The 26,963-nt window shown below is 53.5% G+C and overlaps 1 protein-coding gene across 2 annotated transcripts in view; it reads left to right on the plus strand.

Moving 5' to 3' along the window:
* The window catches only part of DIP2C (disco interacting protein 2 homolog C), a 330,049-nt gene that overhangs the window by 262,935 nt on the left and 40,151 nt on the right, over positions 1-26,963 (plus strand). For both annotated transcript variants that reach the window (XM_047754739.1, XM_047754740.1), the window contains 12 exons: positions 1,771-1,907; positions 3,017-3,225; positions 4,187-4,301; positions 4,663-4,864; positions 6,451-6,560; positions 7,513-7,593; positions 12,585-12,708; positions 13,235-13,356; positions 14,104-14,215; positions 14,305-14,414; positions 22,933-23,063; positions 26,514-26,682. In XM_047754739.1, the coding sequence (XP_047610695.1) occupies positions 1,771-1,907; positions 3,017-3,225; positions 4,187-4,301; positions 4,663-4,864; positions 6,451-6,560; positions 7,513-7,593; positions 12,585-12,708; positions 13,235-13,356; positions 14,104-14,215; positions 14,305-14,414; positions 22,933-23,063; positions 26,514-26,682 (1,622 nt within the window). The remainder of the gene's footprint in view (positions 1-1,770; positions 1,908-3,016; positions 3,226-4,186; positions 4,302-4,662; positions 4,865-6,450; positions 6,561-7,512; positions 7,594-12,584; positions 12,709-13,234; positions 13,357-14,103; positions 14,216-14,304; positions 14,415-22,932; positions 23,064-26,513; positions 26,683-26,963) is intronic.

Below are 26,963 nucleotides of genomic sequence, written 5' to 3' on the forward strand. Positions count from 1 at the left end.
ACCTGGTGTGGGTATGGCTAAAAATTTTTTTTAAAAAACCCAAACATTTATTTTTCAAATAAGTAATAGATTCCCCATAGTTCCAACCTCAGTAGATCAGAAGGTTGTCCAGTGAAAAACCTTTCCAGCCAGTGGAGGCAGCTGCAGAAGAGGGAGGTGTGCAGAGCTGCAGACACAGGCACGTGGGCTGGCATGCACTCACGAATCCTTTTTCCTATTCTTAAAAAAAGTCCCTGTAACAGTGGAACCCTGCAGGCCTCCTTGGGTCTTGAGTCTTGAAGCGCATGAAGAGCTCACGCATTCCTTCCCAGGCTGAGAAGTATCCCCGCCCTCCCACTGCCTGACCCCCTGCCCTTCACTGCTGCTGGGTGGGTGGTGCAGTGAGTAACCTGTCTGTGCTGCAGTCGGCACACGGGCTCGAAAGAGCTGCAGGGAGAGGTCTAGAGACAGCGTGCAGGGCACCTGGCCGAAGGGCTGACACCCCTTCCCACTGTAGCTTGACTTGGGGTTGGTTTTTTTTTTTTTTTTTTGTCTTCTTGTCTTTTTAGGGCCACACCCACAGCATGTGGAGGGTCCCAGGCTAGGGGTCCATTCAGAGCTGTAGCTGTCAGCCTACACCACAGCCACAGCAACTCGGGATCAAAGATGCGTCTGTGACCTACACCACAGCTCACAGCAACACCAGATCCTTAACCCACTGAGTGAGGCCAGGGATGAAACCCGAGTCCTCATGGGCGCTAGTCAGGTTCGTTAACTGCTGAGCCACGATGGGAACTCTGGATTTCAGACTTTGTGATTTTCATCAATCCGATGGGTGAAGACTATTTCGGTGTCATTTTAACTTGAACTTTTCCTGCCGCGAGTGAGCTGCACCGCACGTCTTCCCGCGTCTCCTCCAGCTCTGTGTTGAGGTCCAGCCTCCCATCCCCGTTGCCAACCTGGGGCTGACGGGGAGGCCTCATTCGCTCTTTGCAGGCAGCTCACCACGCGCACCCTCCACCTCCCGGAAGCACAGCTCCCGGCCCCTGCGGCACATGCTCTGCGGGGCCACGGATGGGAGAATTACAGCACCCGGCCTCCTCTGAAGGCCCAGACACGGAATTTGAGATCAGAGATCGAGATTCCCATGGGATGTGCGAGGCTTTCTGTTTAGAAGAGCTTGGGAGGGAGTTCCTGCTGTGGCGCAGCGAGCTAAGGATCTGGCATTGTCTCTGCCATGGCCCCTGTTCAATCCCCAGCCCAGCACTGTGGGTTAAGGATCTGGTGGTGTTGTGGCTGTGGCGTAGGTGGCAGCTGCAGCTCAGATTCGATCCCTGGCCTGGGAACTTCCATATGCCATGGGCGTGGCTGAAGAAGAAAAAAATAAAAAATAATTTTAAACAAGTAGAAAAGCTTGGGAGACTATCGAGCAAGTATTTTGTGCTCAGTGGTTTCAGCATTGAGGCCTCATCCTGGAGGCTGTGTGCACTCACTGGTCGATGACGTGCTGTGTGGCAGTGACTTCTAGTGTCACCCTCATGTCTTGGTGGCAAAAGGAATCACTCCCCTTAAGTACGATTTACACACTAACAGTAAAGCATTGCCATTATTTACCGACGTCGGGACGATGCAGTTGGATGTTCCCGTGGTCCGCGAGCACCTGGCTCACTTCCGGGTACAGGTTTGCTGCAGATTCTGCTTCTGCTCATCTGCGTTCTTCTCACATCCGTTCATTTTTTTCCTCCGGTGCCTGCCCGTGCCCCTCTCTCGTGCCGCCTGTTGTGCGCTCAGCCGTCATGTGCTCAGTGAAGCCCGACGGGGTCCCCCAGCTGTGCAGGACGGACGAGGTCGGGGAGCTCTGCGTGTGTGCGGTTGCAACGGGCACGTCCTATTACGGCCTCTCGGGTATGACCAAGAACACCTTCGAGGTAGGTGGGAGCGGAGCCCGAGCAGCCAGCCAGCGCCAGCGCCAGCTACGGGAGCAGATGGGAAGGAGGAGGTGGCCGTTTCTCCGTGGAGAGTCTCCATAGCAAGGCAGAGGGTTGCGCTTTCTCCTGCCGTTTTTATAGTTTTCAGTAAATCTGGCTTAACAGCCTTGTTTTCACCTCATAACCGGAGCTGAAAAAGAGCTCCCTAGTGTCTTTAAAAGGGCTTTTTGTATTGCTGTTTCCACTCATTTAGTGAGGGCCCAGCAGACGGGGGGGTGGCTGGGGCACGAGCACAGCGTGCATGGCCTCTCGGAGGAGCAGCGGGCCCCTCAGGGCCTGCGGCCTCGGCCAGCCGTGACCCGGTGTGAACACACACACACACACACTGCAGCCCGTATGTGTGGCATGCAGTTAGCACACACATCCCTGGTCTCAGAAGTTGTGTCTTTTCAGCGAGCGTGCCTAACCTGGAGAGGAACGCGCTTCGACCAAGTGCACATGTGCAATTGGGACTCGGGGGGCGGGAAATTTCTTGACATGTAGAACCGCGGATGTGAGCACGTGACGTGGTACCTGGTACAGGCAGCTTTGTCCATGTGGATTCAGGGTTCAGAATGCCCCGAAGCTGAGCCAGACACAGTCTACACACAGCTCATCCCCTTGCCCTCGCGACGTGTCTATCAGGGTGGCAGAAACTAGGGGTCACGGTTTGAACTCATGGTGCTTTGCCTGCATTTTTCTTTTCCGTGTGTGTCCAGTAAGGAAAAAGAGCATTTTAATGAGCAAGGATCCTTTTACAACTGACAGATGTGATTTAAAACGCGCCCTGCTCCTCTGCTCCTGTTTGTGCTCTGGTTTTAAGAGCAGAATTAACCGTGTTTATTAGGCTGACTGTGGTCCTCTTAAGAGAGGCCTGTGGGGACGAGCCGTGAGCCAGTGGGAGGGTGCTGCCCACAGGCTGCCCACGGGCTGCGGCTGCCTGGACCTGGGCCGCTCGGGCTGGCTTCGGGTGCAGAGACCCGGCTGGACGGGAGCAGGTCCAGTGGGTGGGTCCAAGGAGGAGGGTGGCGGACGGGGGCCGGCGGACACTCAGCGCTCCTTGCCCCCAGGTGTTCCCGGTGACGGGCTCGGGGGCCCCAGTCAGCGAGTACCCCTTCGTGAGGACGGGCCTGCTGGGTTTCGTCGGCCCCGGGGGGCTGGTCTTCGTGGTGGGCAAGATGGACGGGCTCATGGTGGTCAGCGGACGCAGACACAACGCCGACGACATCGTAGCCACCGCCCTGGCCGTGGAGCCCATGAAGTTCGTCTACAGGGGAAGGTGAGCTCTCTGCGGTTGGCCCTCTTCTCTGCAGACCACGCTTGTTGTACACACCGCAAAAACTAAAACTCACGGGGCTCTGTGTCCTCTCCTGTGAAAAGTGGACCTGGACTCGGTGCCTTCTGAGCTTCCCTGCAGCTCTGAATGTCCAGTGTTATGGAAATTTCCTGAGCCTAATAAATGTATTTTCACGGACGTCTCCAAGTTAAATAAGAATGTCCATTTGAAAACCTTATTTCTAACAAGCTAACTACACAGAAAAGAGCCGAGCATTTCTCTTGCTGCAGTTCATCCACCCAGAGGCCACGCTTGAGCCACAAGCTGCCCAGGATATGGCTCCTGTGGGCTCTGTACCTGGTGGGGCCCCGGCCCCTGCTGGGCACACGGCCAGCACCGACCACGGCCCCTGGGCGGGGCGTTCTCGCTGCTTGAGATCTTCCTCGGGTTGCCAGGCTGGTGGCAGGGGGGACTGTGAAGCTTGCTATTGGGTGTGGTGAAGCTTGCTATTGGGTGTGGTGCAGCCACTTTCGTGGAGTCCAGTCACCAGCCCCTGTGCTTCCGTGAGGCAGACACGGCCAGCAGGACACCGTCAGCTCCCAGGCAGCAAGTTTCTGCTGACAGGGAGACTGCGGCTTCAGAGGCCCAAACTCCCGATGCGAATTGTGGGGCTCACTGCATTTCAGCACGCACGAGTGTTTCCATCCCCCCCGAGGCACGAAGCCTGTCACCCAGAGCCCTGGGTGGCCTCCACAGGGCACGTGGGCAGTTTGCCCTCCGGCCTCGCCAGCCTTCTCCCCAAAGGCACGCTCACCTTGCCGAGGACAGGCGCGGCCTTCACCAGCTGGGGTCGGCGCTGGGATGCCCTGTGCGCGGCTGTCAGCAGCTGCAGAGCCCCCGGCAGCGGGCCGGGCCTCCGTGTGCCTCCAGCCTGTGTTCACCACGCTGCCGTCTGTCCCCACAGAATAGCTGTGTTCTCCGTGACCGTCCTGCACGACGAGAGGATAGTGATTGTGGCTGAGCAGAGGCCGGACTCCACGGAGGAGGACAGCTTCCAGTGGATGAGCAGGGTGCTCCAGGTAGTGCTCCCCTGCCTAGGCTCCTAGGGCTCGCCGTCTGTTGCAGGGAGCAGCCGAGCAGAGCAAGGGCAGGCCTCCAGGCGTCGTGGCGCTGGCCCCTCAGTCCTGAGCCACAGCGCAGGTGTCGTCACCTCCCTGAGAGCATGCTTTCCTTTCTCAAATGTCCCCTCTTGTGCACGTGGTGGTCCACAAGTGCTTGCGCCGCTCGGTCCTGTGAGCCGCCCTCCGAGCTCGGCACCCCCGCGGGGAGCCCGGCTCGTGCCGCCTGCGCCTCTGTGGGCTGTGCTTGGCCGTCTGAGCATTTGCTCTACGTCTGTTCGTAGTGCCTCTTTTAACACGATTCCCTCTCATAACTTTGCAGGCAATTGACAGCATACACCAAGTTGGGGTTTATTGTCTGGCCTTGGTTCCAGCAAACACCCTCCCCAAAACCCCGCTCGGGGGGATCCATCTGTCAGAGACGAAGCAGCTTTTCCTGGAGGGCTCGCTTCACCCCTGCAACGTCCTGATGTGTCCTCACACGTGTGTCACCAACCTGCCTAAGCCCCGGCAGAAGCAGCCAGGTACGTCTGGAGGGGGTGCAGGCAGGGGGGTGGTCCTGGCCCTGGGGGGGCTCCCATCCCTCCTCACCCTCCCAAGGAAGCAACCCCCTCATCGGTGGCATCCTGCCCAGCGGGGGATGGGAGGCAGAGTCCCCCCATCCGGGGAACAGGCGTTGGCCGCGCCTGGGCCCAGCGCTCCTGGTTTGGGTGTCGGACCGCCCCTGCTGGGTGGTCTCTGGCACAGAGTCTCTCAGGGTCACGGCTGCCTCCCGCGCTAATGCAGACAAGGCTTCCGTACACGGCCTCTGCGGCCCAGCAGCAGGCGCGTGGAAGCCTCTGCGGACCTGAGCGTTTCTACTGATGCAATTGTTAAGATGGCCGTTTGGGGAACACGTAACGATCCATTAGTGGACTTGGGCCTCCCAGCAGCTGATTGGTCCTGCTCTTTAGGGCAGCACGCAGTTATCAGTGCAAAGAATTTCGTGCAGGAATGTGGAGCGCAAGGAAGCGGCTGTTCTGTCCTGGGGCCACCGGTCTTGATGTGCAGACAGACCTGGGAGGCGGGCAGGCTGGGGTGTTCAGATGACAACCAGCGCCCAGGCTGCCATGTCTCCATGTGTCAACTCGTTTCATCCTCACGGGCCCCGAAGTGGGCGCTCTGGTCTCCACCACTTGTGCCTCAGAGGGTTCAGGAACTGACCCAAGGCTCTGGGGCCAGAGGGTGGGAGAGTGAGACCCAGACCTGATGGCCCTTCGTGGGGGAGGTGGTCAGGGGATGTGGGCCGCAGTGGGCGTGGAGCCAGCCGGCCCCCAGGCCCCCCGGGTGGAGCTCAGGTGAGACGGGGGTGAGCAGCCCTTTCACGTGCAGGGAGGGACCTCCTTCGGTCAAAAGCGTGGATGCTGATGTTCTAAGAAAGTCTAGGGTTTCTCGCAGTCACATTTCGAAAGCGTCTCTGCACCTCCTTAAGAAGCTTCTTTCTTTCGTTAGAAGAGAAAGGCTGTCAGAATAGGCTGTGTTTGCTTTGCTCGTGTGGAGCGCTGCACGGACTCTGGCCGCAGCTCCGTCGTTGCGTCCCTGGCGGACTGGGAGGGGCGTGGGCTGTGCTGGCACAGCCCCCTGTTGTGCAGAGGCCTCCAGCCTCCATGGGGTCGGTGGGCGGCCGAGCCCCGCCTCCCCGCTGCCGTGCCCCGCAGTCCATCCGAAGGCGCTTTTCTGTGGAATGTACAAGGTCGTGGGGCTGTTTTCGGTCAAGCCTCGGTGGTGCGTGAGAGCACCTGGGAGCAGGTCTTTCCCTGCTTGGAGCGAACTACGTCCCTTTTTAGATGCCAGCCTTGTCTTCTGCATTATACAGGAAAACCCAGGCAGCGGGCCCCGGGAGGGCCCCAGGGGCTGGCGGAAGCCTGACCTCCTGTGCCCTTACGGGGCCTCGTTCACTGTTGCCTGCTTGTCACGGTAGTGACTTGCTCGAAACCCTGTTCTAACGAGATGTTTCAAAGCCTCAGCCTCGGGAGGATTTGCCCAGAGTCAGCTCCTCGCCCCGCGGTAGCTCGTGTTGGAAGGGAGCCCGCGTGTGCTTTCCTCACCTGCGCGCCCTGCTTCTGTCCAGAGATCGGCCCTGCCTCTGTGATGGTGGGGAACCTGGTGTCTGGGAAGAGGATCGCGCAGGCCAGCGGCAGAGACCTGGGCCAGATAGAGGACAACGACCAGGCCCGGAAGGTGAGCGCTGGGAGCCAGACCTCGGCCGGGCCCCTCCCTCGCTGCCCAGACGCCACATCACAGGTGCCCCCGACTCCCCGTTTCCCTCCCCACCCTCGACGACCCTTCTGCCCGCCTGCCCTCGCAGCCCTGCCAGAGATGTCCGTGCAGTTTTGTAAGGAACACGTGTTTGTCGGGGTGCCCTGCAGTGTGGGACATGTCACAGGGGGAGGTGGTGCGGCCCCCGGACTTTCAGGCCCGAGGTCCCTTCTGGGATCCCCGTCCGGTTCCAGCGCCCCCCGCGCCCTTGCTCCTAATCCTCCCACCAGCCCATGTTTGACGGCCACACTGCCCCCCCAGCCATCCAGCCCTCCTGGGCTCCCGGGGGACACGACGGCAGCAGCCACTTAACCGCCTCACAGTACGTTTCCCTCAGTAGAGTGGGTTAAGGCGGGTGCTTCCTGTGTCCTGACACGAAGCGGGCGGTCCTCGTGAGCGCAGACCGAGTCAGGTGGCACGTGGCCTGTGTGCCGCGCAGCACTGCTGCGTGGCCTCAGGGACGACCCTTGTGAAAACAGCATAATCAGAGAGCCCACTTGTGAAAGAGGATAGATCGGATTCTGTCAGCAGCCCCAGAAATCGCCATTGCCTCTTCCGGCAGCCCCAGGAAAAGGGATTTTTTTCTGTGGGTGAGGAGACTGGAGCCTCCCACCCTCGGGCAGACGTCCGAAAACTTCCCTAACGGCGCCTTGGCACCAGCCCTTGACGCGTGGGCCTGAACAGGCACTGCAGTTCCGGTTCACTGGCAGGAGCGCACCGTAGGCAGGGCCTGTTCTGCCACTCCTTCCCGTGCGAGTTGTCCTCTCCCTGTCTTAGGAGCCCCAGAAGCCCTCCTCCAGACCGCAGTGGTTTCAAAGGCAAGGTCAGCCCGCCCCCAGGAGGCCCTGCACCTGACGGCTCTGCTCTGTTTCAGTTCCTGTTCCTCTCAGAGGTCCTGCAGTGGAGGGCGCAGACCACCCCTGACCACGTGCTGTACACGCTGCTCAACTGTAGGGTGAGGCCTCCCCCGCCGTGTTCCTCGCCGCTCCCTCTGCCCCCCACCCTTGGGGCCTCTGCGCCCCGTTCTCAGGGCAGACCTTCCATGCCAGCCTTGCCTGGATCCTTTGATTTGTTGGTTGGTTTGCTGCTGTTTTGACTGAGACCTTGTCACCTGAGAAAGAGTGCCTTTAAGCCTTTGCGTGTGTGCACACTTTAGCAATTGAACAGCACGGTGTTTCCCACAAAAAATGAATGAATGTCTCCAACAGAGAACAGTTCCAGATCTATGAGGTATTTACGTCTTTATTTTTATTACTAAACTATTTCTAATAAGTAGGAAGTCGGGCTCTAATTACAGGTGTCCATTCTTAGGGATGAAAAGCATGTTTGTTTTGTTTTAAAGTTCATACTCACTTCACATCAGAAAAGCAGACTCGTCATGTGTTCGTAATAGTTCAGAGGCAGGCCTTAAACATTCGAGCCAATAGTAGTAACAATAAAAATTAACTGCGGAAGCCTTAACATGCTTGTTAACTTTCTGTTTGCTTTGGAAATAAAGCCCGAAAAATAGATCTCATGTAGGTCTTGTTGGCAAGTTCGGGTCCCTGCCACTCGAGGAAGCTAGGGCTCCTCGGAGTTGGGCGAAGTAGCAACATCCCAGGGCACGAAGGCACTGCTTGCTGCTTAAAGCAGTGGAGGAAGGACGAGTGGAAGGAAGTGCAGCCACACGAGGCGCTCTCTCGAGTCTCTAACGGGTGTCCAGCCCTCAGATCCGTTTTTCAGAGGTTCAGAGTGCAGAAGCCGCCTCTCCTCCTCCGACGCAGCCTGCCCTGCGTGGCCGGGTGCGTGGCGCTGACCCAGCGGTTCCCCATTCACTGTGTCTGTTCAGGGCGGTCCCCAGAAGGGCCTTCGTCCCAGCAAGCGCTCCCGCACCCCGGCTCCCGCGAGGAGGCCTCGCTACCCCTGCCTTTTGGCGCCGCCCCGTGCGCCGTGCGGACCGTCTTCCCAGGAGTCCCGCTCTGGCACTCAGGGCTCCGGGGCCGCTCGTGCTCACAGGGGCGCAGCAGGTGAGCCGCTGGCCGTGGTGCGGTCACCAGGAGACCCTGCTTGTCGTCTCTTGCCTCCACTCCTTCCACAGCCCCCACACAGCTAAGACGCCTTTGCTGGCACTGTCGCCAGGTTGGCCATCTCGGCTCTGAGGCCCGGCTGCTTCCTCTCTCACGGCTCCTTCTGATGTTCCCCAGGCTCTGCCCGCGGCAGCCTCCTGGACACTGTTGGCGACTTTCCTTTCTTCCTCCAGAGGCTCTCCTGGCCCCTCTCCAGCTCTCCTGGCCCCCCTCTCCCCAGCCCCCGGGGAAGGACCCCTGCACTCAGCCCCCGAGCGTGGTGGGGCTGCCGACGAGGTGGCCTGCCGCCCTGAGAGCTGTGAGCCGCGGGAGGGCGAGAGTCCGTTCGGCTGGCTTTTCCACCTCCACCCCAGGCCTCCCCGGCAGCTCTTGAGTTTGCAGGCCGGGTGGGAGTTTGTGTCCATCCCGGCCGGACACGCAGATTCAGATGTGATCCAGGCACGTTCACAGACTTGGTCCTGTCGGTGGCAGGGAAACGCGCTGTCTTAACTGTGTCTCCCCTGGGGACCAGCCGCGTGCAGGGCCAGTGCCTTGGGTTGCCGACGGAGGGGAGGGATGCTGGGACAATGGACTCCTCGTCAGCAGGTGTGACCTGTGTCCCCGCCAGACCCTGTGTTCACAGCCCTTTGCTCTTGCTGGACACTAGGTCCCGGGGGCAGTGTCGTCACTGGAAATGGCGCAGACTCTCAAAGGGATGTGTCAGCAACAACAGGTCTGACGGGGCGGGTTGTGGAGGTCAAGGCTGGGAGGAAGTTTGCGTCAGGTCAGCGTGGGGCCACTGTGGGCCACAGTAGCCTGCCTTCAGACGTGGCCTCTCCCTTCTGAGGCTCTCCTGCTGCGGAGGCAGCTGCACCCTGACCAGCCGGGCACGTCGGATCAGAGCCAGGCGTCTGTGTCACTCACACCCGCTCCAGCCCGGGAGCACAGTTTCCGTGGGCGGGCAGCCTCCTCCGAAGGTCAGGGGCATCACTGCCATGTGCTTTCAGTGTAACTTCCATTTAGTCAGCCTCTCAGTTCAGCGCTGCCCAGTGGAAGTGCGACGCAGCCGCAGGCAACTTCGTGTTCTCTGAAAACATTTGAGAAAGTCAGAAAGGAGCTCCCTTTGTGGCGCAGCGGAAACGAATCCAACTAGGAACCGTGAGGTTGCGGGTTCGATCCCTGGCCTCGCTCAGTGGGTTAAGGGTCCGTCATTGCCGTGAGCTGTGGGGTGGGTTGCAGACACGGCTTGGGTCTGGTGTTGCTGTGGTGCAGGCCGGCGGCTGCAGCTCCAATTCGACTCTGAGCCTGAGAACCTCCATATGCTGCAGGTGTGGCCCTAAAAAGCAAGGAAACAGAAGAAGAAGAAGAGGGGTTGGGTAAGGAGAGCAGACCAGTGGTTCCCAGGGGAGAAGGGGGAGGAAGTGAGCATTTGGAGGTTTTTTTGGATGTAAACAGCTGTATTTGGATTGGATGGGCAGTGGGGGCCTCCTGTACAGCACAGAGAAATGTGCATGATCGGGTCGCTTTACTGCACAGGAGAACTTGAAGAAACCCTGGAAATCCACTCTACTTCAGTTAAAAAGAAGGAGGAAGAGGGTGTGGGTGGTGGGCCCCCTGCGTCGCCATGCTCTCGTGATATAGACTGAGACCTCCTCTAGGAAAAGTCAGCCCTAATTTCCTGGGAGGTACTTTTTCCTAGAACCTTCTCTTAGGCAATGAGTTTCTGTACCAAAAACCCAGCTTAGCTCCTGAGTGTTGATGAGGGTGCCAGGTGACCTCTGACCCAAGGAGAAATGACTACTGGTTCCTGGACCACTCGCCCGGCACATGCGTGGTTCTGTGCCAGTGAGCACGTTGGGCAGTGAAAGGTGTGATGGAAAGCCGTCTTTTCTCCTGAGGAGAGGGAGTGGTGGTGCCCAGGCTGGTGGCTCCCTGGACGGGCCTGCGCAGAGAGCCCCGCGCCCGGCCTGCCGTGGACCCCGCAGGGGCGCAGAGCGTGTCATGAGACTGCTGCCGAGGTGCCTGGAGGCCAGCAGGCCAGCGAAGCATCACCTTTCTAAGCCCCTGTAGTTGGAAATTTCCGAAACCAGCACCTCTTTCAGATGCATTCTTGACGGCTGGTGCCTCTCGCACCGCACAGGCTCTGCCGTGGGACGGAAACGCCGGTCCCAGGTAGAGACTGAGGTGGGCTCCCTGGGAGATGGGGAGAAGGTCGGGCCCGGGAGTTGGACAGCGCAGCCTGCAAACACCTGCTGTTTCCGAGGAGACTGGCTCAGGTGCCTCAGGCGGAGCGTGGGGGCCGAGTTCCCTGAGCCCTGCTGCCACCCGCAGCAGCCCCAGGAGTGCAGCGCTGGCTTCCCTCCAGGGCGCTGGCCTGGGAGGGCCTGGGCCCGATGCCCCGTCTTCACGGAGTGTGCGTTGTGGTTCCCGTGAGCGGGGTGCTCTCCGGGCCGAATGCCTGCTTGCGACGGTACCTGGTTCTAACGTAGACACTGGACGCGTCTCCCTGTGCTTCCCCGGCACGGCCGCCTCCTGCTCGCTGGCTCTTCTACTTCGTGCGTCTTTTCCTATGGTTTTTTTAACTTTCCTCAGAAGGAAAGTAATTAAGGAAGAAACGTGGGAGGAAGCCTAGCTCGTCCACAATGGGAGGGACTGGCCCCAAAGGTTCTGGCCTCTCCTGGCCGTGTTTTCCCACTGCCTCCCTGGGGACTCTCTTCTGCCCGGGCCACAGGCCTGTCCGTGTCGCCCTCCAGTCCCCCCCCTCCCCCCCGAATGAAGGTGGGTCTTCCTGCCCGTCCCTCCCGGCCGGTTCGCCTGTTCCCTAGAGGAGGGCCTTCGCCCTGCTCATCGCTTTGGAGTAGGACTTGAACACAAAGAGCAGCTGCGGACAGTGGTCTTCGCTCACCTGGGGTGATGTGTGCCCTTGAAATGCGTCCTCCAGGGAGACTTTTCTGGAAGCGTCGTGTGTTTATAGTCATGCTGTTCTTTATAGTTTAAAGTGTGGAGTTCCCATTGAACCCGACTGGCATCCACGAGGACGCGGGTTCAATCCCTAGCCTCGCTCAGTGGGTTAAGGACCCGGCGTTGCCCTGAGCTGTGTTGCAGGTCAAAGACTCAGCTCGGATCTTGTGTTGCTGTGGCTGTGGCGCAGGCCGGTAGCTGTAGCTCCGATTAGACCCCCAGCCTGGGAACCTCCATATGCCGTGGATGCAGCTCTAAAAAGACAAAACAATAAAAATATATATATATATAATGCAGCTGTCATGGATTCTGATATTCTTTAGTTCCTCTCTTGCTCCTGATTTTCCCTAACAATGCTTTTTAAGGTACTTTTCAATCCAGATGTGTTTTACCTTTGCTCCTGCCAGCTTAAAAAGTGTACATTAAATGCCTTTGATTTTTTTTTTTTTTGGGGACTATCGCTTGGGGGGCAGGGTTGGTTTGTTTTCTGAGCTCCCTGACTTTTGATGTGGGCTTTCTTAAAAACAGTTTCAATTTGTCTTATTTTTCATGGTGTGAGTCCTGCAGTTTGCTACTAATTCCTATTGCCCCTGACAATTACACTTAAGTCCCAGAATTGCTGGGTTGATTTTTTTTTTTTTGGTGATTTTAGCTATTTTTTTAGGTCAGGCAATTCGTTTTTTAAATGTTTCTCTTTAATACAGATGTATCTCGTTGCCTCTGTGGGTTGGTGGTGCCCTTTTCTCTGCTGGGGGGGGGAAGGAAAGTGAATTCGAGCAGTGTGGGTCTTTGGACTGTGGTGGCTGCACAACTCTGTGCAGAGACGCACGTCCCTTGACCTCTACATTTAAATAAGTGACTTATGTGGTATATGACCTATACTATACGCCAAAGCTGTTACATTAAAAAATTCTCACCCGCTTGTTCTTGTGATACTCAGGGCACAATAGCGAACTCGCTGACATGTGTCCAGCTGCATAAACGGGCTGAGAAGATAGCCGTGATGCTGATGGAGAGAGGGCATCTGCAGGACGGGGACCACGTGGCTCTGGTCTACCCCCCGGGTAAGAAGTAGCGCCGTGGAGGACCGCCGCTGCCCGAGAGACTCTTCATTGCGCACGCCGGCACCTCCTGGCCTGGCTGGGCGCTGCCAGGAGCCAGCGCCGGCCCTGCCCGGCTCACCACCCCCCGACCTCTCACTCCCGCTTGTGGGGACGGCGCTATAGGCTGTGCAGCTCCCAGCAGGGAGACAAACGAAACGGCCCTTCACAAAGGCTGCTGCGTCTCAGTTTGTCTTACCCGGTATCCGAGATAGTTCATCTAATCAGTTGTAGTTAAATGCTGGACTCTGAATTGGTGACAGTAAAGTCGAGTGAGTCCTTCGAGAAATGACAGCAGCAGGAACCACCCAGATGGGGGTCGTGGCTGAGGTTTCACACACCCGCAGGGCCGAGGAGAGAGCCGCTCAGGATCACAGTGACCCGCGTACTCGTCCGACTTTTCCAGCCTGGTAGCTCTGCGGACGGGGTGGAGGCCAGTGGGCAGCGTGGCTTGTTTCCGGTGAGAACCTGTGCTCTTCTCCCCGTGTAGGGATAGACCTCATCGCAGCGTTTTACGGCTGCCTGTACGCAGGCTGCGTGCCGATCACCGTCCGTCCCCCGCACCCTCAGAACATCGCCACCACGCTGCCCACCGTGAAGATGATCGTGGAGGTGAGGCTGCCGGCCGGTGTCTGGACCTGAGCGCTGGGCTCCCGGGCAGGGCCGGCCGTGGAGGGGGAGCGGGGGAGTGCCTGGGGCCTGTGGTCCCAGCCGTGGAGCAGGCGCAGCCTCTTCCCCCAGGGAGCTTGCCGTCTAGTTCTGGCGGCAGGAGAGCAGCTTGTGTGTGGGACCCGGGGCTGGGGTCAGCTCTGCCACAGTGCGTGGATCAAAGCAACTCCCTGCAGAGCGCAGCCCTGCAGACCCTGGAAGCGTCCCCGCCAGGCCCCGGAGCCAGCCAAAGCAAGTGGGGAGTCACAGTTTAAAGGTTCTTTCCTCCGTATTTAGAGGCGTCTTGTTCCTTTTGAAAGGATAGAGTGGTTTACAGTTTGGGCCTGGGAAGTCTGAGAGGATTAGGCTATGTTTCCCCTTGGAAGAGGAGCCGCGGGGGCGTCACAAACGAAGACTTTCGCGCAGTCGTGCTGGAGGACAGCCTTCACGGCTGCTGCCCGGCGGGAAGTGCTGAGGGTGTGTGCACATGTGTGCGTGTCTGGTAGGATGAACCAGTGGTGAGAGCCGTCACTTTGGCTGCTGCTTTCTGAGTGCGACCGTCGCCCCGAGGGCACCACCCAGCTCTCCCAGGACCTCTGGTGGCCGGTGGGTGGAGCTGCGTGCCGAGGCCCAGCCTGCTCTGGGCACTGCGCGCGGCCTTGGTGCGTCTGTCCGCTCTTCACCCTCTGCTCCTTGCTGTCTGACCCCCAGGTGAGCCGCTCCGCCTGTCTGATGACAACACAACTGATCTGTAAATTGTTACGATCCAGGGAGGCAGCCGCAGCTGTAGAGGTCAGGGCCTGGCCCCCCATACTGGACACAGGTCGGTCCTTGACTAGCTGAGATGCCTTCGTTTGCTTGTCTGTTCTTCCATGAAGGTGGAGATGCTGACAGCTTTGTTTTGCTCTCCAGATGATTTGCCAAAGAAGCGGCCTGCCCAGATCTACAAACCTTCCAACCCGGACACACTAGCCTACCTTGACTTCAGTGTGTCCACAACTGGGATGCTTGCTGGAGTGAAGGTGAGACCCACAGAGCCACACAGTGGTGTGCAGATTCATCCTTATGTGTAGTGGGGCTCTGCCGGGGCCTGGCAGGGAGACACAGAGAGAGCATGCGTGCAGGTGTGGCCAAAGAAAAGAAAGACAGACAAATGCTGCGTGATCTCACTTACTTACATGTGGCATCTTAGGGGAAAAAGAAGCCCAGTTCGCAGACGCAGAGAAGGTTGGTATTGGGCAAAACAGCTGAAGAGAGTCACGAGGTACAAACCTCCTGTTATAAATAAGGCTGCAGATGTAAGGTACAGCACGGGGAAACTGTAATTAATACTGCCGTATTGCGTATTTGGCAGTTGCTGAAGAACAAATCTTAGCTCTCTTCTTGAGAAAAAAAATCTCTTACTATGTATGGTGGTGGATATTAGCTAGACTTATTTTGGTAATCATTTCCCAGTGTATACACAAATGTACATTTATGTTGTATACCTGAAACTAATAGAATGTATGTCAATTATACCTCAGTCAATCAATCAGCTGCATCTGAGGTGTAAGTAAAAATGAATAAATTAGTGAAAAAAAGTTTTAAAAATCATTTGACCATATATATATATACATACGTATACATATGTATATATATGTATGTATATATATATGAGGGTTTATTTCTGGACTATCTCTTCTCTTTGTCTGTGTCTGCCTTATGCCAGTACCACACTGTTTTGATTAATGTAGCTTTGTGCTAAGTTTGAAAACCAGGAAGTGTGATTCCTCTGACTTTGTTCTTTTTCAAGACTGTTTTGCCTGCTCAGGTTTCCTTAAGATTCAATGTGAATATACAGTGGGCTTTGCTATTTCTGCAAAACGTATCACTGAGATTTTGATAGAGAGTGCTTCAAATCCATATGTTCTTGTGTCGTATTGCTGTCTACAAATAAAGGATGTGCTTCCATCTATTTATTTCTTTAATTTCTTTGAGCAATGTTGTATAGTTGTCATTGTACAAATTTCTCTCCTCCGTAGTTAATTCCTAAGTATTTTATTCTTTTTGATGCCATTGTAAATGGAATTGCTTTAATGTCCTTTTCACATTTTTCTTTTAGTGTATAGAAATTCAGCTTATTTTTGAATGTTGACTTTTTATCCTTCTGCTTTGCTGAATTCACTTATGGTTATTTTCAATTTTTGTGGCATCCTTAGGGTTTTCTGCATATAAGAGCACGTCATCTATGAACAGAGATAATTTTACTTATTGTCCAGTTTGGATGTCTTTTATAGCTTTTTCATGCCTCATAGCTCTGGCCAGAACTTCCAGTGCTATGTTGAATAGAAGTGCTGAAAGTGGGCATCCTTGTCTTATTTCTGATTTAGAGAAAAAGCTTTTGGTCTTTTACAGTTGTGTATCATGTTCACTGTGTGTTTTTCACATATTGCTCTTACTGTGTTGAGAATTTTTCTTCTGTTTCTAGTCTGTGACAGATTTTATCAGATGCTTTTTCTGCATTGACAGAGGTGATCATGTGGGGTTTTTTCTTTGTTCCCTTAACGTGACATTTTGACTGATTTTCATATGTAGAACCATCTTTGCATTCCAAGAATAAATCCCACTTGGTCATGATATATAAGCCTTTTAATGGGCCACTGAATTTGGTTTGCTAGTATTTTGTTGAGAATTTTTCCATCAGTGTTCAGAAAGGATATTGGTCTATAGTTTTCTCTTCTTGTAGTATCTTTGGCTCTTTCAGTATCAGGATTCTGCCGGCCTCTAAGAATAAATTAGGAGATGTTCCCTCTTCAATTGTTTGGAAAAGTCCGAGAAGGATTAGTGTTAGTTCGTCTTTGAATGTTTGGTAGAATTCAGCCGTGAAGACATCAGGTCCAACCAAGGCCTTTTTGTTCTTGGACTTTTTTATTTTTCTGATTTGATTTTCTTACTAGTTATAGGTTTATTCAGATTTTCTATTCTTTATGATTTGTTCTTCATAGATTTTGTGTGCCTCCTTGATAGCTTATGTTCTGAATTCCATGATACGGAATTTTTCCATTTCTTGTAGGGTGTGCGGGTTGTTGGTATACAGTTAGTCGTCCGTTGTAGTCTCTTATAACTTGTTCTATTTCTGTCGGACCCGTAGTACATGTCCTCACTTTCGTTTCTGATTTAGTGAGTTGATACTCCCCCCTTTTTCCTTAGGCCGTCTGTCTAGAGGTTCATCAATTTTGCGAATCTTTTCAAAGAACGAACTTTTGGTTTCACTCTCTTTTTCTATTCTTTGTCTGTCTCTGCTCCAACCTTTATTACTTTCTTCTTTCTGCTACCTTAGGACTTAGTCTGTCCTTCATTTTCTCATTCCTTAAATTGTAAAACTAGGTTATTGATGTGAGATCTTTCTTGTTTTGAATGCCATCATTGATTGCTATCAATCTCTGCCTTACGCTGTTTTGCTGTGTCTCGTAAGGTTTACTGTGTGTGTCGTCTTTTCACTTTCATTAGTATCTGAATAGTCTCTGATTTGCCTTGTGATTTCTTCTTTGATCTCTTGGTTAAGAGTGTATTGTTTAAATTCCACAAATTTGTGGGTTTCCCAGTTTTCTTTTTGTTTATTCTGTTGTGGTTGGGGAAGATACTTTGTATGTTATTTATCTTTTTAAATTTCTTAAGACTGAATTTGTGGTCTAAAATCTGGTCTGTACGGGGAAATGGCCAAAGTCCTCTCGAGAAGAAAGCGCGTTCTCTTGTGGTTATATGGTGCTCTCTGTGTCTTTAGAGCTCTTTTGTTTAGTGTGTTAAGTCCTCTATTTCTTAATTCTCTTCTCTCTGGTTGTTTTGCCCTTTATTGAAAATGGAGTATCAAAAGTCTTCCACTATTATTGTAGAGCTGCCTATTTTTGTTTCATCTATTTTTGATGGTTTGTTTTTAGGTTTGTAAATGTTTGTAATTGTTATGTCCTCTTGCTGTAATAAACCTTTTGTTAATACATTGTGCACTTCTTTCTATCTTTCTTTCTTTCTTTTTTTTTTTTTTTTTGGCTTTTTAGGGCTGCACCTGCAGCACATGGAGGTTCCCAGGCTAGGGGTCGAATCAGAGCTGCAGCTGCCCTCCTACACCACAGCCACAGCAATGTGGGATCCGAGCCACAGCTCATGGCAACACCATGAGTCCTTAACCCACCAAGCAAGGCCAGGGATTGAACCCACATCCTCATGGATACTAGTCAGGTTCTTTACCGCTGAGCCATGATGGGAACTCCCCTTCTCTGTTTCTTGTAACCCTTTTTGATTTAAATTTTGTCTGATATTGGTGTAGCTACCTCTGCTCTCTTTTGATCACTGTTTGCATGAAGTATCTTTATCCATCTATTCATGCTCAGACTTCTCATGTCTTCTGATCTAAAGTGAACCTCTCGTGGGCAGAATAAATGTTGGATCATAGTTTTTATCCACTCCGCCAGTTTCTGTCATTGATTGGAGAGAGAATCCCTTTATGTTTAAAGTCTTTCCTTACAGGAAGGGACTTATTTTCTCCTCTTGCTATTTTCCATGTGGCTTCTATAGCTTTTCTGTTCCTCATTTCCTGCATTTCTATCTTAGTTTATGCTTGGTTGATTTTTGGGTAGTGATGGGTTTAAATGCCCTTCTCATTTCCTCTTGTGTATATTCTGTAGCTGTGTTCTTTGTGATGTATGGTTTCCATGGGGATTCCATATAACACCCTAAAGTCATTATGTTCTAATGTGAATTATGCCAGCTCAATTTCAGTAATATACAGAACTGCTTGTGGGCAGCTCCATCCCACCATTTTTCAGTTGTCAATGTCCCAAAAGCATATCTTGGTACATTGTATGGCCCAAAACATAGACATAAATCTTTTAGATGCATCAGTTTTTTAAAAATATGCAGGAAGAAATGTGAAATTAAAACCCAAGGTTGTAACAACACTGCTTTTTAGACTAACGATTGTTTTGTTTTAGTATGTTAGTCTCTTAAATCACGCAGAAAACGGGAAGCAGGGTTTACGAGCTATTGTTCAGTTACACCGGCTTTTATCATTGCCTTGTATTTACCGTCACAGAGATCTTTAGTTCTTCAAATGACTCAAGTTAATGGTGTTCTTCTATTGCAACCTGCAGAATTTCCTTGAGTATTTGTTTCACTGCAGGTCTAAATGTAATGAACTCCCTCAACTTTTTATAACCTGAGGATGTCTTAATTTCTCCAAAATTCGTTGCAATTTGCTGTGCACACCTTCCTCTGGAAGTTGCAAGTGTTTCACTGACTCGAGTTCCACAGTAGCTGCATCCGATTCTGCCTTTGTGGTCATCGTCCCGGGGACACAGCCTCCTGTTGTGCCTCCTTGCCTGAGCCTCTCCTCTGCCTTCTAGGAGAATGCGAGGGGTACACTAATAAAGCACTCTGTAGAACAAGATAAATTCTGGAAGCTTTGAAAAGCCAAGGTATGTTTGCAGACCAGGTGAATCTTCGTTTACTAAGTATGGCATTAGCTCTGAGCCTCCTATAGGACAGTCAGAAGAGAAGCACACACTCTTTAAAGGAATTTTAATGCACAGAATCGAGTAAGCTCTGTTAATGTCATGTAAGCAGACCAAAGCGCGTTGAGGGTATACATGTTTACTTTCGTGAATACTGGATATTGTCCTTTAAAAATACTCGCCGACATCACAGTTTCATACTGTGTAATAGTTCATAAGGCAAGTCTACTTGTTCATCTGCTTTCTGTTTTAAAATTTTCTTGGAATGAAGTTGACTTACAAAGTTGGGTTAATTTTAAGCATAAGCGAAGCAAACGAGTTGTGCGTATAGGTCCATCCCTTCCTTTTCAGAGTCTTTCCCGTACAGGGTAGTACACGGCATCCAGTCATTTCCCTGTGCTTTGCAGGAGGTCCTTTTTCGTTCTCCACACCTCTGACGATGGACGTTTAGGTTGCTTCCACGTCCTGGCTACTGTGAAATGGTGCTGCTGTGAACGTTGGGGTGCATGTATTTTTTCAGAGGATGCTTTTCTCTGGATATGTGCCCGGGAGCGGGATTGCTGGGTCATGTGGTAGTTCTGCATTTAGTTTTTCGAGGAATCTCCAGACTCTTCATTGTAGTGGTTGCAGCAGCTTACATTCCCACCAGCAGGGAAAGAGGGTTCCCTTTTCTCCACACCCTCTCTAGCCTTGGTTGTTTGTAGACTTTTCGATGAGGGCCATTCTGACGGGTGTGAGTCGGTGCCTCGTTGTAGTTTTGATTTGCATTTCTCTGATAATGAGCGATGCTGAGCATCTTGTCAAGGAGAAGCACACACTTTTGATCACACCGCTTTCGTGGACTGCGGAAGCGGAAGCCATCACATTAAACCCTGACTCAGGAAAGATGCTCCTCCTCGAAAGGGCTATTTGTGTTATTCCTTCCTAATGATTCTACTTAATGTACACGCAGACGCTGGAGACCCCAGAGACAGGAGTGAGTAAACTTTTCTCGGGTTCTGTCTGCTGTGTGTGATGTGTACCTGGGAGGAAGGAAGAGGCGGCGTCGGTGAGTGTGAAAGGGCACCTGCTTCCAGTGCTGAAGGTCGCGGATAGAGCGGAAGCCCTCGGAGAGACACTTGGCCCCAGAGGGAAGCTCCTTCCACGTCTGTGGCTGCTTGGTCACCACTTTTCTCAGAAAGAAATTTTTACTCAACTTTAAGAACAAAAGTATGACAGAGTGTCCAATTACAACACTGAAAATTGGCAGAGAGAAGCCTGTCCGGTAAAGTGTTTTCCCATAAAGGGCACCGTAGAATGTCTGATTTAGTATAAAACCCACGGATATATGTTCAGATGTTCAATTTAAGTTTTTTTATACTATTTATTTATTTATTTTGATTTTTAGGGCCACACCCGTGGCATATGGAGGTTACTGGGCTAGGGGTCGAATCGGAGCTGCAGCTGTGGGCCTGTACCACAGTCCCAGCAACTCAGGATCCGAGCCAAGTCTGTGACCTACACCACAGCTCACAGCAACACTGGATCCTTAACCCAATGCGCGAGGCCAGGGATTGAACCCGCATCCTCTTGGATCCTAGTCAGGTTTGTTAACCACTGAGCCATGAAGGGACCTCCTGTGCTACCTACTTAAAAGTGTGATTTGATCCCTGAAGTTTCCTTGTAGCTCTTACCTTTGCTCAACAGCCACTGGAAGTTGCAATGTGCTTTCTTTGGGTGAACCGCCTGTGGGTGTCCTCGTGGGATGTTCTAGAGCTTCTCGGATACTTTCCTGCTTGCTACAGATGCCCGTGAGCTGGCCTGTTGCCCACGAATGGACACCTGTTTAAAATCAGCCAAAGCAAAAATGCACTGGAAGCTAAACCTGCTGAAGATGCCACAAGACACATCCTTAAAATAAATACCCTTGGCCTCATCCTAATGCCTCCATGTTGGTGTATCTGCTCTCAGTGTCCCTTTTAGAGCAGAGCAGTAGAGTTTGTTGCTCAGAGCTTTCGGAAAACTCATTTTTTGTCCAAGTGCAAGTTTGCAGGAGCTGTTCTTGCTAAGAGGTTCTAGTAGAGTGCTCCAGCCACGGCTCTGCTTTCTGATGTCGGCAGGGTCCGAGGTTGGAGTGAGCTTGGGGATCGACAGCCGCCTTTGCTGGTTGCTTTTCTTAACCCGTTAGCTTTCTGGTCGCTGTGTTGATGTCAGTTAATACTCACTTCCCCTCTGCGTCCACGGGGGGGGGGGGGAGCATCATCCCCTGCTCTCTGTGAGCTCTGTCCTCCCCGGGTCAGTTACTGGTCTCTGAACTCCCAGTGGACGGCCAGCTCCTGAGGCCTGGGGCTCTTGTTCCTCTTCTGTCCCAGGCTCACCTCGTCTGCTGGCACGTCGGCACCTGCCCAGAGCAGGGCTTCAGGGAAGGTCCGTTGTTGCCAGCCTGAGAATGTGGGTGATTTGGGTAGTTGGGGGGTCTCACCAATTCCTGATGCAGCAAGTAGGAGGTTGAAGGAATATTTCACAAATCCGGCTTCATTTCTTCTTTAAACAAATGTGGCTTTAAAGGCAAACCAGAAGAAACTACTTGTGTGTTAGATTCTGAAGTAATTCTTTTTTTTGGGGGGGGGGGTCTTCTTGCCTTTTCTTGGGCCGCTCCTGCGGCATATGGAGGTTCCCAGGCTAGGGGTTGAATCGGGGCTGTAGCCACAGGCCTACACCAGAGCCACAGCAACTCGGGATTCAAGCCATGTCTGCGACCTACCCCACAGCCCATAGCAAGGCCAAGGATTGAACCCGCAACCTCATGGTTCGAGGTCGGATTCGTTAACCACTGCGCAATGACAGGAACTCCAGGAGTAATTCTTTTTTAGTTGCTCTTTTTTTAGGGCCACACCCGTGGCATATGGCAGTTCCCAGGCTAGGGGTCGAATTGGAGCTGCAGCTGCGGGCCTGCGCCACAGGCACAGCAAGGTGGGATCCAAGCCATGTCTGGAACCTACGCCACGGCTCATGGCAGTGCCCGATCCCTGACCCACTGAGAGAGGCCAGGGATGGAGCCCACATCCTCATGGATACTAGTCGGATTCATTTCTGCTGCGCCACAACGAGAACTCCCTGGGGTAATTCTTCATTGCCTCATATGAATTCAGTAAGACAGCACTCGTGGCCGTGCTCCTACATGCCAGGCTGGCAGGGTCCCCGCTCCTGGTTTCTCATCTCTCTCCCTGGAGTGGGTTTGGCTGGACTTCCCTGACCGTTCCTGGGCTCTGCGCTGGTCCCTTCAGCAGCTCGGTGCTGGGGGCGTGTCCTCCCCGGTAGCTGGAGACGTGTTTAAGACCGTGAACTTGAAGAAGTTTTCCGGGCTGCTTTTACTTGGTTTTTCTTCTCAGATTTGTTTGGAGAGAAGGAGAAAATTGATTTTATTCCAAATAGTTTATAGCACTTTTAAAGAACCCAGGCTGCATACTGACCGCAGTGGGACTGCTTCCTGGGCTTGGAGATGCTTTTTACTGCAGCCCCACGGCCAGGGCATGAGTTTGGATTTTGGCCGCCGTCAAATGGTGGCCCATCTCCTGGCACAAACGTGTGTGGCTGTCAGCAAAGCTTTCCCTTCGGAGCCCCATCCCTGACCGTTGAGGCAGGGTGTGTGCGTCAGCTGGTCCCCCCCTGTTGCACAACAGGTGTTGAGCCTGGAGGTGAAACTTGAGTCCAGTGTAGTCCCTGCCTGGACAGGGGACATGTGTGGTCCTGCGTCCCCTCTGGCGTGACAGGGCTGCAGTGGGGACTGCAGTGGAACCTGCTGTTCAAATGCAGGACACGCCAGAGTTACGTCCTGGGGGATCGGGGAGTTTTGCGTGCGGTTTACTCATGAAAGCGGGGGGCCGATGAGCACACCCGCCGTCCACTCTCTCCTAACAAAACCAGAGCGTGGCTCCAGTTGTCCCGCGTCCTGAAGTCAGCTCTGGACATCGGCTGTCAGGTCTGGGGCACGTAGCGTGGCCTCATTCTGTGACGGGTGTCCTTAGGACGGGCGCCAGCCCCGTGCCCCTAACGCGGCCTTGCTGTCTTGCAGATGTCTCACGCAGCCACCAGTGCCTTCTGCCGTTCCATTAAGCTGCAGTGTGAGCTCTACCCCTCTAGAGAAGTGGCCATCTGCTTGGACCCTTACTGTGGACTTGGGTTTGTCCTGTGGTGCCTCTGTAGGTGAGTGTCCTCTCGCCCGTCGTTACAGTAACGGAGAAATAAATCATACGCCCTTTTCAGAGCCCCTGGAAGAGATGCTGCCGCCTCTGGGGGTGGGGTGGGGTAGGGGGGCAGCAGCGGGGCCTCCCCCCCTCAGCCAGACTCCCAGGGGCTGCGGCAGCACCTGCAGTGGGTCCTCATCCTCCAGTGTCGGAAAAACGAGTCTCCGTACAGTTGGCTGAAGCCAGCAGAGGTGGAATCCGTGTTAGGAATAATCCGTGAGGTGTAAGGTTATCAGGTCCTGGGCTGTTACCTGCTGTATGGTCGCGTTTGGGGCCGAGATTGTTCCTTTAATATCCATGTGGCACAGGTAAATTTTCCCTTATTTTATTCTTCCTGTTTAGTGCAACCTTGAGGCTTCTTGATTGGAGTTGGCACCTTGGCTACAAAGAAAGCTCTATCTAATTCAGGGCCACGCTGGATGGGGTGCAGGCTGACCCTCGAGCTCTGGTGCAGAGGCTGCGGCCGTGCCTGGGGAGAAACCCCCGGCAGCTCGCAGGAGTCGTCCGCACGAGTGGTTGCTGCTGGCTGGGCAGGGGTCTGCGGGGGAGAGGGCGGGATGCGGGTTACCCCTCAGCTCCCACAGCCCCTGGAGGCAGACGGGGCCTGTGCGCGAGGGGCGGGCGGCCTCTGTGCGCCGCGAGGCTGCTTCAGCGCCCGAGCCTCTCTGGGACAGTCGGTGGAGAGCAGCGGGGCTTGATCAGAGGCGGGGAAACGGGCCGGGTGTGCAGGCTTCCGCACGCACGCACACACCCGGAGACCGGTTTTAAAGCGCCCGGTGTGGAGTACAAGGCCCCCCGAGGAAGAGGGTGTTTCTGCAGAGGCGCGGGCGAGGCGGGCTTTGTGTGGAAATGCTGATGGATAGGACGCTGCTTGCAGGCGGCAGGCGTTTGACCAGGGTGTCGCTGTTCGTGATGCAGCTGTGCTTGCGGTACTGCTGTTTCATCTCTTAAATAACCATGTCGTAAAGTGATCTTTACAGACCGAAATCAGTTTCCCACAGACGACCTTAGAGGAAAATGGACAGAATTTTTTGAGTGTTGTAATTATTGCAGTGGGATCCGATTGATTTTTATATGTTGACGATGAAAATAACTCTTATACCTTTTCACAGGACTTGATTGGAATGAGCTATTTTGTGTGTTACATGCATTAAAAAACTCACATCTGTAAGCTGGCCCCAGGAAAAGTGGAAGTTTGGGGCACAGTAACCCTTTCTTCCTGTGACTGAGAGCAGTCAGCACGTGCTCTGAGCTCTTTGAAGCTCGTCGAGTCGGCCTGGTTCTCTTCTGAGTTGCTTGCGGTCTTTGAGCACCGCGAGCCCTGTTCCTTAGTGGATCTCCTTGCTCAGGAGGGTTCAGTCAAATCCAAAAAATCCGGAAACCACCCCTTATAAAATCCCCCCTAGATTATCAAATAGCCTTCCTAGAATGGCCCATTTGTTCCCCACGCGGTGGCCGCTGGCCATCCGATCGGAGAATCTAAAGCAGTCACTTGTCCAGCAGTTTGCTATCCTGGTAGGAAAGGCGTGATTGAGGTTTTCCGGGATAGATTTGTCCCTGTGTTTGAATGTGAACGGGGGTCACATTCTACGGAAGTGAATAAATAAGGGTCTCAGGACACACCCACACACACACCCACACACACACACACACACCCCTGCCACCAGCCCACATCAGTACCTGCTTCTTGCCCTGATCCGCAGCTGTAATCATTGTACGTGGTTCCAAGTCCTGCTTGCTTCTTTTGGTATTAAAAATGGGAAGGTTTTGGAGTTCTCGTTGTGGCGCAGTGGTTCACGAATCTAACTGGGAACCGTGAGGATGCAGGTTCGATCCCTGGCCTTGCTCAGTGGGTTAAGGATCCGGCGTGGCCGTGAGCTGTGTAGGTCACAGATGCGGCTCGGATCCCGTGTTGCTGTGGCTGAGGTGTAGGCCGGTGGCTACAGCTCTGATTAGACCTCTAGCCTGGGAACCTCCCTCTGCTGCAGGAGCGGCTCTTGAAAAGGCAAAAAAAAAAAAAAAAAAGGACCAAAAAAAAACAAAAACGGGAAGGTTTTAAATATGTGTCTTGGATTTAAGTTTTGTGGAATCCATTGTTAAAACCTAAGGTAGAACACATCTGCCAGCAAGTCACTTTCATTCACTGAAAAGCCTGCATTCTTCATCAAACCCAAACTGGGGGTGTGTCACCCCTCAAAAGCCAGTGTTTCTGCTGACAAACCAGAGAGGTGCCCTGAGAGCCGTGGTGAGCTGTCGGACTGTCAAGCTGAAAAAGGGCAGAGGATTGGACTGTCCCCACTCCCGGGAGCTTCTGAGCGAAGGAGCGCAGACCACGGGGTGGGGAAGGGGTCCTGAGCCCCCTCCTCGCCTCACAGGCTGGTTCCGTCCACAGCTGGCCCACCGCGTCGGGTTGAGGCATCTCTGTGAAGCACAGAGCTGTTCTCATTCTCATACGCCCATGGAGCACGCCAGTTACTTACAGGCCTCCTGCTTGTGATTTTCCCTTGCTCAGCGGGGTCTCCAGGGTGATGGCGGGAGGGTGGGAAGAGCCTCAGGGGCCACCCGCTCATGGGGTGTCTCCTCTGAGCCCTGAGCCTCAGCCCAGTGCCGTCTCCTCCCCGAAGAAGCCCTGTGCCCTGAAGAGAGGCACTGGTGCAAATGTACACTGGCCGCACTCGGAGCACTTGCATGGGCTCAGAGGGGCTGGAATGGGCTCAGTCCCGCCTGTGCAGTGAGTCCGAACCGGCAGAGAATTGTTGAGACCGACTGGCAAATGCTGGCTTTTACTTGCTCTGCTGTTCCATCCGAGATCAGAGTAGTTCACACAGAAGAAAAGCCGGCACAGCATCGCGGCGCGGTGCCATTCCACCTCAAGTGTGAGTGTGTGTTCAGCTCTGATGATAGAGTGCGTGGCTTTTACACTTTTGAATCTTCACTTTCAGCAGACAAGGGCCTTAAGAGTCCTCAATCAGTAACATGATAAAAGCCAATTGTGTTTTAAAAATGGGCAAAGGACTTGCTTCAATGATCCTCCAGAAAAAAACTGGAGCTCCCGTTGTGGCTCAGCGGAAATGAAGCTGACTAGTATCCATGAGGATGCGGGCTCGATCCCTGGCCTTGCTCACTGGGTTAAGGATCAAGCGTTGCCGTGAGCTGTGGTGTAGGTGGCAGACGAGGCTCGGATCCCACGTTGCTGTGGCTGTGGGGTAGGCCGGCAGCCTGAGCCCCAATTTGACCCCTAGCCTGGGAACTTCCATATGCTGTGGGTGTGGCCCTAAAAAGACAAAAGAGAAATTAATGGGGCAAGTGTGGTTTTAAAATAAAGTATTTTCCTGAGCACATGGAATGCCTTCCGTCTTGAGCGGTTCGTGACTCGGGATGAACGTTAATAGGTGCGTGTGCTCCGCAGCGTGTACTCCGGGCACCAGTCCATCCTCATCCCGCCCGCGGAGCTGGAGACCAACCCTGCCCTGTGGCTGCTTGCCGTGAGCCAGTACAAAGTCCGGGATACGTTTTGCTCCTATTCGGTGATGGAACTTTGTACCAAGGGGCTGGGCTCACAGACAGAATCCCTCAAGGTAAGTGCCTGGGACACATGCCAGCATCCCCGAAAGCGCCGGGTGGGAGGGAGTGGGGCAGGCGTGGGGCGCCGCGGTGATGCTCAGAAAGGCCCGCCTGTGGTCCGCTGTCAGCCGAGTTTGTTGAAGTGTTTCCACATGGAAACCTGGCGTTGTAGCCCGAGTAGTTAGAGCTCAGAGTGAGTGTATTGATGTCTCCTAGGGCTGCTTGGAGGGCCCTACCCCGCCTCTTCAGTCGCTGGGGGGTTTAGTCTTGAGTGCAGTTAGTTTTATTCCGATGC

This window comes from Phacochoerus africanus, chromosome 12, assembly GCF_016906955.1.
Source record: "Phacochoerus africanus isolate WHEZ1 chromosome 12, ROS_Pafr_v1, whole genome shotgun sequence".
Lineage (NCBI taxonomy): Eukaryota > Metazoa > Chordata > Mammalia > Artiodactyla > Suidae > Phacochoerus > Phacochoerus africanus.